The sequence below is a fragment of the Ochotona curzoniae genome, unplaced genomic scaffold (assembly GCF_017591425.1).
Source record: "Ochotona curzoniae isolate NIBS_2020 unplaced genomic scaffold, NIBS_Ocur_1.0 contig_4294, whole genome shotgun sequence".
In the NCBI taxonomy this organism is placed as follows: domain Eukaryota; kingdom Metazoa; phylum Chordata; class Mammalia; order Lagomorpha; family Ochotonidae; genus Ochotona; species Ochotona curzoniae.
In genome coordinates this window covers 4,778-18,590 of record NW_024466215.1, presented here as the reverse complement: position 1 = coordinate 18,590, position 13,813 = coordinate 4,778, and the positions used below count along the sequence as shown (strand labels likewise).

The window sequence follows — 13,813 nt, the reverse complement described above, 5'->3', positions numbered from 1 at the left end:
CCATACCTGTCACATTACACAAAAATTAGCTCTAAATGGATCAAGGACTTAAATCTACACCCAGAAACCATCAAACTATTAAAGGAAAACAGAGGAAACACACTCAAGATATAGGAACAGGGAAAAACTTCTTAGAAAAGACTCCAAAAGCAAAAGCAATAAAATCCAAAATGAGGGCCCGGCACGGTGGCGCAAGTGGTTAAAGGTCCTCGCCTTGCACGCCCGGGATCCCATATGGGCGCCGGTTCTAATCCCGGCAGCCCCACTTCCCTTCCAGCTCCCTGCCTGTGGCCTGGGAAAGCAGTCGAGGACAGCCCAAAGCTTTGGGAACCTGCACCCGCGTGGGAGACCCGGAAGAGGCTCCTGGCTTCGGATCGGCATAGTATCGGCCCGTTGCGCTCACTTGGGGAGTGAGTCATCGGACGGAAGATCTTCCTCTCTGTCTCTCCTCTCTGTATATCCGCCTTTCCAATGAAAAAATAATAAAAATAAATCTTTAAAAAAAAAAATCCAAAATGAACAAATGGGACTACATCAAACTAAAAAGCTTCTGTACAGCAAAGGAAACAATTAACAAAACGAAGAAGCAACCAACAGAATGGGAGAAAATTTTTGCACAATACACAAGTGACAGGAGACTAATATCCAGGATTTGCAAAGAACTTCAGAAACCCAGGGACAGCTAAAATATAACCCTGTAACAAAATGGTCAAAGAAAATGAACAGACATTTTTCAAAAGAACAGGTTCAAATGGTTAACAGACATGTGAAAAGATGCTCAGGCTCTCTAGCCATCAGGGTACAAATGAAAACCACGTTGAGACACCACCTTACTCCAGTGAGACTAGCCTACATTCAGAACTCAACAAACAACACCTGCTGGCATGGATATGGGAAGAGAGGCACCCTCCTTCACTGCTGGTGGGAGTGTAGCCTAATACAACCACTGTGGAAATCAGTATGGAGAGTGCTTGGAGAACTGCAAATAAATCTGCCATATGACCCAGCTATCTCACTCCTAGGAATATACCCAATAGAAATGAAATCTGCATATGAGAAAGGGATCTGTAATCCTATATTTGCAGCAGCACAATCCACAATAGCAAAGACATGGAAACAATCCAGATGTGCGTCCAAAGAAGAGTAGTTAAAGAAGCTGTGGTGCATCTACTCCATGGAATATTATTCAACTATTAAGAAGAATGAAATTATACTATTTACAACTAGGTGGTCCCGGGCCCAGCGGCGTAGCCTAGTGGCTAAGGTCCTCGCCTTGAATGCGCCGGGATCCTATATGGTCACCATTTAATCCCGGAAGCTCCACTTCCTCTCTCCTCCTCTCTGTATATCCGGCTTTGTAATAAAAATAAAATAAATCTTTACTTTAAAAAAAAACACTAGGTTGTCCCAACTAGAGACCATTATGCTCAGTGAAAATGAATCAATCACAAAAGAATAAATACCATATATTCTCTCTTATATAAGAAAACCAGCATGGAAATTGTAACTTCAATAATCTAATCCATACTGGTTTTGTTTTTGTTTTATTTTGTTTTGTTTTGTTTTGGCTGCATCCCATGTGTTTTGATGTTTTTTATTTCAGTTTTGTTTATTCCAAATACTTTCTTTTCTCTTGTCAAATTCATTGATGCCTCGTGTATTACACATTAGCATCATTTTTCCCAAGAGACTTTTATATTTCCCTTTTGTCACCCATGTGTTTGTTACTCAGTGGCGTGTTTTTTCATGGTGCTGTAATTTTTTGTTGTTGTCGTTGTTGTTCTTGATGCTGTAATTCTAACATATTCTCACACCAGTTGTTGACCTTGTTTCATGGCTTCTCAATTATGGAAATGTATAGTGATGGAGTACTGGGGTCTACCATATCCAGATGTGGGGGTATAAGGCAACATGCATACCTGCTTCCAGACGAAAGATGGATTCCCAATGAAATTGTTGGACATATATAGACAATAGGATGCTGGACTGTCTGACATTGTCTGTTCCAGCAATGTCAGGACACAGTTAAACAAAAGACTGACAGAATTATGATTCCTTATGAAGGACTATACCATTGTAGTAAAATGGGGAAAATCTGTCAGGGGTGGGGGTTTGAGGGGAAATTCCAATCTCTATGAAATTGCACCACATAATTCAAAAATTCAAAATAAAAATATATAAAAGAAAGAAAGAAGGAAAGAAAGAAAGAAAGAAAGAAAGAAAGAAAGAAAGAAAGAAAGAAAGAAAGAAAGAAAGAAAGAAAGAAAGAAACGAAGGGAGGAAGGGAGGGAGGGAGGGAGGGAGGAAGGAAGGAAGGAAGGAAGGAAGGAAGGAAGGAAGGAAGGAAGGAAGGAAGGAAGGAAGGAAGGAAGGAAGGAAGAAAGGAGAAAGACGAAACCAGGATAAAACCCCTGACTCCAGTTAACATCTTGCTCTGGGTAACACAGGGAGCTGGCGTTCAAGTGCCAGTATCTGTCCCACAACCACCCCATCTGATGACCAGCCACACAGCCTAGACTGCAGGAAGTGGAGATTCCAAGGGAGTCTAATTCTGCACTCCAACCTTGTCCAAGAGCAAGAAGGACTCTGAGTCTCCTCAGCTCCAATGAATATGCAAGAGAGAAGGAGGATGTGATTTCTGCTCTTCTTGGTTATGGTCTTCCACGACCTCAGATTAACCTCCTAACCACTGTATCAATGTTGAAATCTCAGTGATGAAACAGGAATAGTAACAGGATCAGCTTTCAGTGCTGGAGCCATAGATGTCATGACTTCTCTAACCCCTGGAAAGAGAGTCTTTCCAGGAATCAGCAAGACAATATGTTCATAGACATAAATCTCCTATTCTAGATCAACAGTAAAGTCAGGTGATTGTGCAAGAGTCAAGGGGCAGGATGACTGTAAACAGATGCCTCATTGAAGGACTCCATCACCAGAGGGAATTCTCTTAGTTGTCCTGTTGGGTCCAGGATGCAATGAAGCCAATTTCCCTTCCACTACTCCACAGTGGTAAGCACCAGGAGGCTAAGGTGCTCCATGTGGAAGATGTAGGCATCTTCATGCTAGAAGCATATTTCCACAATTATCTGGGTCCGCAAAGTCCAGTCTCTACTTCTAATAATGAGGTTGATGTCTGCCATCTATGTATAGAACAGTGTTTTTAAGAACTATTCATGTGACCCAGTCTTAGCCAATGAAAATCTTTCCCAATGTAATTTCCTCAAACAGTAGAGATGAAACACAGATTACAGAAACAAAGACAAAATGCGAGGTAATAAGAAATGCCAAAGTTAGTCTTGCAAAATGAAACATACAGAGCTACAAATAAATAGTTCAGGTAGATATAGACATAGGGGCAAAAACAAAGCAAAGAACACAAGAAAAACAGAGAGGTGAAGAGAAGACATAGAATATGCAAAATTAGACACTGAAAGAAATACAGAGGAACAAAAAAAGGCACTGAAGAAGAGAAAAAGATACATAGAGAGCCACCAAAAGAAAGCAGAGATGAAGAGCTGGTTGAATCTACTCACTTCTGAAACCAGCTTGATCCCTATTGCATGAATAACAGCAACGTTTAGCTGAGTTTCTCAATTGGCAGTAATAATACAGTACTTTTTACTGGTCATTCTCCTTCCTCAAAACCAAAAATTGGTTTTAATCAATGTAACTTATCAGGATATATCTGATACAGTTCATTTATCTATGATACTATGTATGTCCCCAATAACTCCCCTATGTTTGTGGGGCTCAGGAGCAAAGAGGTCACTAAGTCAATAAGATGGCAAGTAACAGTCACTGGGTTACCTGTGGCAGGCAAGATGGCAACCAAGGACAGAGTCCTGGGCGTGAACCAGGGCAGGGTTCACATTGTTTCAAAGAAATACCGATTGACCAGGGCCATTTCACTCACCTACCCTGGCCTATGGGAGGTGGCTTCTGCAGTCATGCTCCTAGTAATTGGCTCCTAGTTTCTCCCCTCCTGGAATTCCTGAAATTCCTGGCCTGAGGCTATCACTTACCATATATAAGAATCTGAATTTCGCCCAATAAGTCAGAACTGCTGGACAGAACCCCTGCCCGTCTGTTTGTCTCTTGTGTGCTGGGAGGCTGGGTGGTGGGCAACACGCTCACCCCCTCTGGCAACGGGGAACTAGAGGAATCCGTGGGGGAGACCCCGCATATGCTTACATACACAAGTCATCAGACCTTTATGTGGTAATCCATGATGATTCTAGTTTCCCTTCAAGAAAAATCCCTCCTGGCCACAGGTTGACTTGGTCACTTTAGAATTTGTTCCTTAATTTTAGAGCAGTTTCCTGTTTCTACCAAATTAAGGAGACTTAGGGTACAAATAACTTATAATCATGTTTAATTGTAAAAAAAAAAAAAAAGAAAAGAAAACTCTAAGTTCAGGTAAATGTACTTTTCTTAAGCAATCTGTGGGACAGGGCAGAAACAGTAATATCATGTCGTTGGGTAGATGCAGCTGGCAGCACACTGGCAGAGGCTCTGAGGTCAGTGCAGGAAGCTGAGACACAGTCCGATCCTTGGGCTGGAAGTGAGCTGGCAGCTGTAACAGGTTCATTATAGGACTCTGATCTTACAGGGGGGCAGGCTGACCCAGGCAGGTGGGAGTTCCAAGGTAGGACAAGAAGTTAGGCATTACAGAAGCAGTAACCAATCTCACTCAGCATGTCCTTAGGAGTCAGTGCAAGAGTCCTGCAGAAAAGATGAGGATGTGATCAGCACACAGTTCTAGGGACACACCCTCTTCCCCACAGGTCCTCCCTCAGGGAAAGCTAAACCCAGTGTATATCATCATCACCTCCCACAGCCTTTATATGAAGTTGAAATCAGCTGAAGAGGACACGGAACTTCAGCTTGATGCAGATACACTGAAGAATGTTTGTTACATTTCCATGAAAACGAAGGGTTCAATCTTTTGACAGAATTACTTAACTTCTAATGATAATTCACCTTCTAACTCAACACCACTCATTGAGTCGCTGATTAATGTCTACAGGCAGCAGTAATGAATATATGACACAAAGTGTGTCTGACATCTAGGATGTGACTCTGACTCTCACAAAAAAGATGACAGAAAGTTATGATTTGATTCTTGTAAACAACTTCTGTAGCTTTTGGAATATTTTCCTCCTAACTCTAGATCCCCCAGCAGAGAACAATGAAGACCATTGCGCCTTGGTACACTCACCTCAGCCCCTTTCCTCTTATACCTGTCTCCTTTATACCCACTAGACAAGGGATGAAATATTACCTGCAGGTGGAGGTCCATGGGATCCTACAAAAGAAATTTATGAATAAAGAAGTGTGATTATACAAACAACCATTCAATTACCCAGCCCAAAGAAATATGAATCCTGCAGCTTCATCAGTTATATTCTCTCCCCATTCACGTTCTGTAAGATCTAAACTACCCTAAGCTAAAATCTTCCATGATAAATGAAACTGCAAATACAAGAAAGAAAAGATGTTGTCCCTGTTAATGAAGAGAGCTTTTTGGAAAGATCCAGTGAGACGAGCACGACTGTAAGGAAGTCTCAGGATGAACTTTACCAGCTCTCTGGCAGGGCTGCCTCTCAACAGAAAATCAGATTCTGAAGTCTCTCTGTGGGTTGCCTCATCGTGGGTTGCCTCATCTACTGCAGCCCAGCTTCCTTCCTTTCAGGGTTAAGGGAAATGAAGCAGCCTCTAGAGGAAGAGCCTCTAACAAAGGGTCTTGAACACAGCCCATCTTCCCCGCCTTCCTCCAGAGCTCCTCACCTTTATGACTCCTGTGACGGATGATAAGGCCAAGCCCAAGGAAGATCAGACCCAACACAAATCCCCCGACACCACTTAGCATCTTGCTCTGCGCAGATTCAGACTGTGCCCCTGGGGAGCAGAACCTGAGTATCAGTGCTTGTCCCCACATTACAATGTCCCTGACTGAGGACTCAAGTCCAATCTGAAGTACAGGAGGTAGTGATCCCAGGGTAGTCTAGTCGCTTTATTATGACCAACTCTAGGGCAGGAAAGGATCAGAAAATATATCTTAGGACATAACTGTAAGTGAGGGGGAAAGGGAACAGATTCCCACTCCTCATCCCAGGGACACATCCATAACCTCAAACAGTGCATGGAATCCATAAGGACTGGCTTTTAGGGCCGTGGTATGCAGAGTGACCTCCCTCCATCTGGGAAGATAATGACATCAGGAATCTTTCAAAGTCTCTGTACTGATGCACCAGTCTCATGATTCCCAGCTCAGCAGTGACCCCATGGATAATAGACAGGATGGGCCAAAGGGAGCTCTGCCCTCTGTCTTGTGAGACTAACAGTGAAAGAAAACAATCTTTTCCTTACTCCACTCCACCATGATGGGACTGTCCAGGCTGGAGTGCTCCACGTGGCAGGTGTAGACATCTCCTCGCTGCGGAGTCATCTCCAGCATCACCTGGATCTGGAAGGTCCAGTCCCCATTCCTAATAAGGGGAGTGGACACCACACCAGCTGTATCCTCCTGGCCATTCCGAAACCACCGGACTTTGACCTTGCTTGGATAGAAATCTGTCACCGAGCAGACCAGCATGTTGTGGTGATCCAGAACCTCTGTCTCAGATGGGAAGACGGTCACTGTAGGCACCTCTGAGGAGAGCAACAGACAGGAAAAGACTGAGTGAGATGTGAGTGCACATGGGAAGTCTCATGGAGAAGAGTTATTTGTTGATATGAAAGTGGAAAGATCCCTGGATTCCAGTTCTTGGATTAGATTCTGAGCATTGCCTTTTATTAGTTTAATGGCATGTATTAGTTATCAGAGTAATAAGGGACAATGAAACATCCTGTTAGGGTTACTATGTTGAAAATACTGAAGCCTTATAAAAGAAAAAAGCCACTATAAAATTCAAAATAACAGCAATAAAAAGCCCTTTTTTCTTTAACTCCTATTGAAATTAAAGGTCATCTCTCTAGAGAGTGACACTGTTTTCTGTTAGTGCCAGTGCTCATCACAGTAGAGAAGATGCAATAACCAGGACTCTTGCCTGCTGGTGGGAGACCATTAGCACAAGTCATGATTCAATGAACAGTAACAGGGGAAGAGAAATGTCTGCACAGCAAAATAAGACAACAGTAACCAACACGTCATTTCTACAAGCAGGGCTCTTCTGCCAGGCTGTATCCCATAATTTTCAACCTGCAATATTCACAATATTAGGGAGCAAGAGCACGTCCTACATATTTTAATCAACACAGCATTGATCCCTCTCAGCTTTTATCCTACCCTTGGCTCCAATGTATTCTATGATGAGTTTCTTAAAATATACATACAAATGTATTTTATTAAGTACATAAATGTTAATCTCTATATCATATATGCTGTTATATTTTATTCACTCATTGATTCATTCATTCAACAATTATGTAATTGACAAGCACTGAAAATCCAAAGATAAATCACAGACTATGGCCTTTTCTTCACAGAATTGCAATCTATAAACAGATCCAAACTAATGAGTATGTTATTTTAGAAGTTTACGTGCTTCGAAAAAAAAAAAATAAGCAGTCCTTTTAGGGAAAGATCAACAAAATGCCATCTTTGCCCATACCTCTGTTCCTTTTTTTTTCCTTGGATTGCCACTCATTGTCAAATATAGCACATTTTTCCCAACCTATTTTACTTATTACTCTCAAGCTTTTTTATTGCATTTCTTTAATCTGCAATATAATTATGTGAAATATATATAAAATCTATGAAATTATGGTCTGCTTAGGCTAGCAAATACCAATTGTTATTCATTGCTGTTACTAATTATTAGATATTAACGAGTATTTTACATAGTTGGTTTCTTTTTTCCCCTGTTCTTTTAACATTCAAGTGAGTTCAATTCCTAGCTGTCTACATTACTCCATTCTCTTGTTAATCAGAATGACTTTTTTTCTTCTGAAATCAGATGTTATTACATATGTTCTCTATAGAAAATGCTGAAGATTATTATAGAAGTAGATCTGAATTAACGAGAGCATGACGTGAGCATGTCAGTATAACTGGGATCGACTGAGATCAGCGGGTGGCCCCCGCACCTGAATAAACAGCAATCATGAGCAGCATCTGGAAATGATCGTGTTTTCAGTTCTGACTTGTAACTCAAGCTCAAGTTCTCCTTCTTGGAGCTTCACTGAAATCAGTCAGCTAGATGGACTCATAAAATGTATCTATTTTACTTTGATTAGAATTAAATATAGAAGAACTAAGTTTTTCACAAAAAAAAATAGTTAAAAGGCAGATAAAATTGGAGCCAAGCTTGGATTAAACATGAATTTTCCTTTATTTAAGATTCATTTATTTATTTGAATGGCAGAATTACAGACAGGGAGAGAGAAAGGTCTTCCATCCCCTGGTTCACTTCCCAGATGGCCATAAATGGCCAGGGCTGGGCCAGGCCAAAGCCAGGAGTCAAGAGCTTCTGATCTCCCACTTGGGTGCAGGGATCCAAGGACTTGGGCTATCCTCTGCTACTTTCCCAGCACAATAACAGGAAGCGAAATCAGAAGTTTAGAAGTCAGGACTCGGGCCCGGCACGATAGCCTAATGGCTAAAGTCCTCACTCTGAACGCGCCGGGATCCACATGGACTCCGGTTCTAATCCCAGCAGCCCCACTTCCCATCCAGCTCCATGCTTGTGGCCTGGGAAGGCAGTCAAGACGGTCCAATGGCTTGGGATCCTGCACCTGTGTAGGAAACCTGGAGGAGGTTCCTGGCTCCTGGTTTCAGATTGGCGCAGCACCGGCCATTGCACTCACTTGGGGAGTGAATCATCGGACGGAAGATTTTCCTCTCTGTCTCTCCTTCTCTCTGTATATCTGACTTTGTAATAACAATAAATAAATCTTTAAAGAAGAAGAAGAAGTCAGGACTCAAAGTGGTGCCCTTATGGGATGCCAGTATCACAGGCAGTAGCTTTACCATTAAAGGTACAGCACCTCTCCAAAATCATGAATGTTCAAACTTTGAAAACACATTTGATCCCACTAACATTGAAATAGGCAGCAGGGTGGGAGACTGGGTGGGGCTTCTCCCTTTATCTCCCCCCTTACCCCAGATACACAAAAAAAAACAATGTGGAAATAATAGTCTTACCACTTTCCTGCAGCCCTTGAACTTTGTGCCCTAATTAACTATGTAAAGATTGTCAAAAATAAAGAAAAAATTTAAAAATTAAAATAAATAGGCAGCAAAACAAATTGCTGCTTCTGACCCTCGCCAGCTTCCAGGAGGCTTTGCTTCCATTCAGTTCTACACATCAGTACTGTTGGGTGTTCTGGGGAGGCTTCTGGACTTGGTAAGTGACTGTAAGCTAATTAGTAGAGTGTTCAGTATATATCAACATGAACACACGTAAAATGATGATTCTAATCCCAAACTGCAAGAAGAGGAGAACAGATAACATACTCTAAATGAAATTTGGTAAGGAATTGTCAGGAGGTGTTAATTAAATAAATATAATTGAGGGGGTTGAGCATGGCACAGCATGCTAATCCTCCACCTCTGACTCTGGCATCCCATTTAGGATCCAGCTCACGACCCAGCTGTTCCATCCTACTCCCTGCTTATGACCTAGGAAGCAATGGAGGATGGTTCAAGTCCTTGGGCCCCTGCACCCATAAGGGAGACTGAAAGAAGGTCCTGACTCCCGGCTTCAGATTGGCTCAACCCCAGTCACTGCAGCCATTTGGGGAATCAGCCAGCGAATTGAAGGCCTCTCTGTAAATCTGGATTTCAAACAGAAATAAATTAGACTTTAAAAATAAATAACTAAGCATAATTATTTTTCTGTGCATCTGCCCTAATGTGGTGATACTAAGGGCAGAAAGACAAAAAGCCAGGGCAAGAGAATCCAAATCTAAACCAAACGAAGCCTGGGACAATTTTCATTCAATATTTTAGCATTTTAAATCTATCTACTGAAATCCTGCTATTTGAATTTGGCAATTTACTGAGTTTTCCAAACTCGTAAAAAATTAAAACTCAACATTATTGCTATTTCCATTTTTAGCAAACACTTTTACCTAGGACTTTGCATTCATAAATTCTTAAGTATTAAGGTCTAAATCAACAGGCATTTACTTAAAGCACTAGGTAAAAGAGTAAAAGTGATTGATTAAGTCCATTTTAAACCTATTTGCTATTCTGTGTCTCTTGAGCCTAATAGATGGTCAGCTACGAATATATATTTATCAGCTATGATTTATTGAGTTCATACTACCTGCCATCGTGTGACGGCCCTCTCCTTTGACAGCTCTAAGACTCATAACTGCCACTTAAACTGAATTCGGATGGGGGTGTGGGGCAAACGTAAAGTCGCGGCTTGAGATGCTCACATCCCGTACGGGGGTGTCTAGATTTCAAAGCCAGTTCCACTCCCTATGCCAGCTTCCTGCGGATGTCCATGCTGGGAGGCAGCAGATGATCGCTCAAGTACAAGTTTCCCTGCCACTCACATGGGAGACCCAACGTAGTTCTGGTTCCTGGCTTCTGCCTTGCCTCTGTTATTGCAAAAATTTGAACACTGAACCAGTGGATAGCAGGGCAGAAACCCGAAGTGCGGAAGCTGGAAGGGCAGGAAAAAGGAAGGAAGAAAGGGCAGAAAGACAGAAGGCGGAAGGAGAAATTGAGACTGGATTGAAAGCGAAACTTCAAAATATAATGCCACAACCTTACTGTCTTGTCTACAATATGTTCAAGGTCCGGGGCATGTGGTTGTAAATCAGCCCTAGGTCCATTGTGTGGAGCCTGTTGGGCGTCTCAGCGGCCTCAGCTCAGCAGGTGGGTCCTAGGCCCCGGTGAGGTGGTTACCAGGACCGCGGTGGATGCCCACCCTCCCGGCAGAGGGCACAGATAAGCAAGGGGGCGGCAAGCACGTGTAAGGTAAGAAACGGGAATGTGTGGAACTGGGAAATGAACAGAGGACAAAGAGTAGGGGTACATCGGGCAGCTGAACCCGCCTCCACAGGGAACAGCCCGGGGCTGCTGGGGTTCGGGCTCTCCTAGGTCCCGGCTGGTCCTCTCCGCACAGCTGGGACTAGGATCGGCGAGGCCGGTCACACACACACACACACACACACACACACACACACACACACACGAGACCGGCCACACACACACACATACACACACACAAGGCCGGTCTCTCACACACACACACACAAGGCCGGTCACACACACACACACAAGGCCGGCCACACACACACACACGAGGCCGGTCACACACACACACACACGCCGGTCTCTCTCTCTCTCACACACACGCCGGTCTCTCACACACGCAAGGCCGGCCACAGACACACACACACACACACACACACACTCACGAGGCCGGTCACACACACACATACACACACACACGCCGGTCTCTCTCTCTCTCACACACACACACACACACACAAGGCCGGTCACACACACACACACACACACACACACACACGAGCAGAGACTCGGCGGAGGGGCAGGCGCTCACCTCGCCGCTGCAGGGTGGTAACGAGTTCACCCTGGTAGTTGTGTCTGCAGACCGTGTCCACCGCGGCCCGATACTGCTCCAGGATGTCCGGCTGGCTGTTATAGTACTCGGCGTCCGGCCGGCCCTGCTCGATCACCGCCAGGAACTCGCCCACGTCGCTGTCGAAGCGCACGTACTCCTGCCGGTTGTAGATGTATCTGGCCACACCCCGCACCCGCTGCGTCCCGTTGGTGAAGTAGCACAAGCCCTTAAACTGGAGCACGAAATCCTCTGCGGGGAATCAAGGGCGCAGTCAGTCCCCGGCCGGCTCGCAGCTCCTCCCCCACCCCGCGGCCGCTGTGCCGGGCGGACACTGAGGTCAGAGCAGCCCGGAGCCAGCACAGCGCCTCCCGAACCGGGTACCCGGGTCGGCTCCTCCCGGGCCCTGCTGGGCCACAGCCCCTCCGGCTCCCAGCCAGCCTCAGGCCTCAAGAACCCGGGCACCCGGGTCGGCTCCTCCCGGTCCCTGCTGGGGCGCATCCCCTCGGGTTCCCAGCCAGCCCCAAGCCTCTGGAACCCGGGTGCCCCAGTCGGCTCCTCCCGGGCCCTGCCCAGCCGCTCCTCCGAGGGCTCCCGGGACCCGCCCCACACCCAGAGCAGTGGATCGCACCTGCAGTTGGCACTGGGAGGGATGGAGCTCACTTTTCCTAACTCTCGGGAGCCCTGGGTTCAAGAATCCACAGAGGCCCAGGAGCTACTAGGAATGACGAAAAAGGTCTCAGGTTCGATAGCCCTTCAGCCCGTCCGGACACGTGTATCGCCCTGCCTCTGGGCTAGTGCCCTTCTCACCATATCCAGGTTTGCTCTCTGTGGTGGAGGTGGTTGAGATACTGCCACCCTAACTGGAGAGTGAGGCTCCCTCGCTCCTGTGACGTTAGAAAGTCTTATCAGGAGACCAGCATAAGCCCTGACCTTAAACAGATCTAGTTACACTGCCCCAGTGACCGGCATGGGCAGGCCATCCAACAGTAGCTGCATGGTTGTCACAGCGGTGTCTGCTAATGTTATCTTAGATGCCAGCGAGCCTTAAGTTGTGGTGGGAAGAGCAGAGTTCTTATAGGAAAGTGGCTGTCTGTTTAATTGTGTAAAAATAAGGTCTCATAATACCTACAACTAGGCACACCGAAAGATTGAACATTTATATTAAATACTCATCTTGTGTCTGAAATGAGTGTTTTCTTAGTAGGCTTGCTCCATAATGTTCCTGTTTTTCACCTATTCTCTTGTCCTCAGTTCAGCCCACCGTCAACTCATGACTCTGAATCCCACTCAAGTTGCCATTTGCCCACAAGTCAGTGAACCCCGAGGGTGAGATTCAGCAGTTGGTTAGCACTTGGCTTCAATCGTGTACCAAGAGTGTGTTTTCTTGAATCCTTCCCTCAGGGTCAGGAGTGTAGGCTGCTGGTCCTCAAAACCACAGAGACTGCTGCCGCCCTACACTTTCCAGACCCACAGCCTCAAACTAAAGGACTGCTGCTTAGGAAAGATAAACTTAGGAGGGACCTTGGAGGATAAGTCTGAGTTTCCTGACCCACTGGGCACTTTATCCTGTCACAGACAGATGTCTTCTCCTTGTCATTGTAACACTCCCCAGGCTATGTTCTTACAATGAGGAGGACGTGCTAAGCTCATGGAGACCACCCTTCCCCACACACCAGCCCAAGGCAAGCCTTCTCCCCATAGTGGGTTTCCAGAAGCAGCTACCCTGCACTTACGTGGAGAGTCACGGCCCTCAGCCACTGGGGCACCCAGCACCATCAGGATCACCATCACAGCTGCTCCCTGGAGGCCACTCCGAAGCTGCAGAGCCATCCGCCAAGTCATACTTGAGAACAGAAGAAAGTAATGTTTGTAGAAAACTTGCACCTAATAGATCCGACGTGCCCACCTTGGGGGATAAAAACCTAAGAAAGCATCCAAGCATGTTGGGATTGGAGAACCCCTAGGGGTGGAACCAATCAGCACTGGAGCTACAGGACATCATCTGTCTCCAGGCAGACATTTTTTCTGAAGGTTCTCAATCCAATGCCTGGCACTGTCTTCACCAAATTGTACTGAATGAACCTCCAATACCCATCTAGGGCAAATTATAGATGTCTGTCCACCTCTGAAGACCGGATGCCTTCCTGGTTAAAGACCCAGAAGCCAAAAGAATTCAAGAGTAGACAACTCTTTTTTTAAAAAAAAAAATATTTATTTTTAAGGCAAAGTTAAAAAGAGAGAGAGAGATGTTCCATCCACTGGCTCACTCC

General features: G+C 45.1%; 1 protein-coding gene across 1 annotated transcript; it reads right to left on the bottom strand.

Moving 5' to 3' along the window:
* Positions 1 to 4,355: 4,355 nt before the first annotated feature.
* LOC121159488 (HLA class II histocompatibility antigen, DQ beta 2 chain-like) lies at positions 4,356 to 13,463 on the bottom strand. Its single transcript, XM_040984648.1, has 6 exons — positions 13,277 to 13,463; positions 11,523 to 11,792; positions 6,370 to 6,651; positions 5,788 to 5,898; positions 5,282 to 5,305; positions 4,356 to 4,722 (listed from the first exon to the last, which is right to left on the bottom strand). The coding sequence occupies exons 1-6, from the start codon at positions 13,383 to 13,385 to the stop codon at positions 4,709 to 4,711; spliced, it is 810 nt and encodes a 269-aa protein (XP_040840582.1). The 5' UTR covers positions 13,386 to 13,463; the 3' UTR covers positions 4,356 to 4,708.
* Positions 13,464 to 13,813: the final 350 nt, after the last annotated feature.

What these genes read in the sequence shown, in the direction of transcription:
- LOC121159488 (XM_040984648.1), bottom strand. Translation starts at nt 13,385, where the DNA reads ATGACTTGGCGGATGGCTCTGCAGCTTCGGAGTGGCCTCCAGGGAGCA. An exon ending in TGAGGGCCGTGACTCTCCAC is followed by an intron (nt 11,793 to 13,276) that starts GTAAGTGCAGGG and finishes GATTCCCCGCAG; the next exon opens with AGGATTTCGTGCTCCAGTTT. An exon ending in TACCACCCTGCAGCGGCGAG is followed by an intron (nt 6,652 to 11,522) that starts GTGAGCGCCTGC and finishes TGCTCTCCTCAG; the next exon opens with AGGTGCCTACAGTGACCGTC.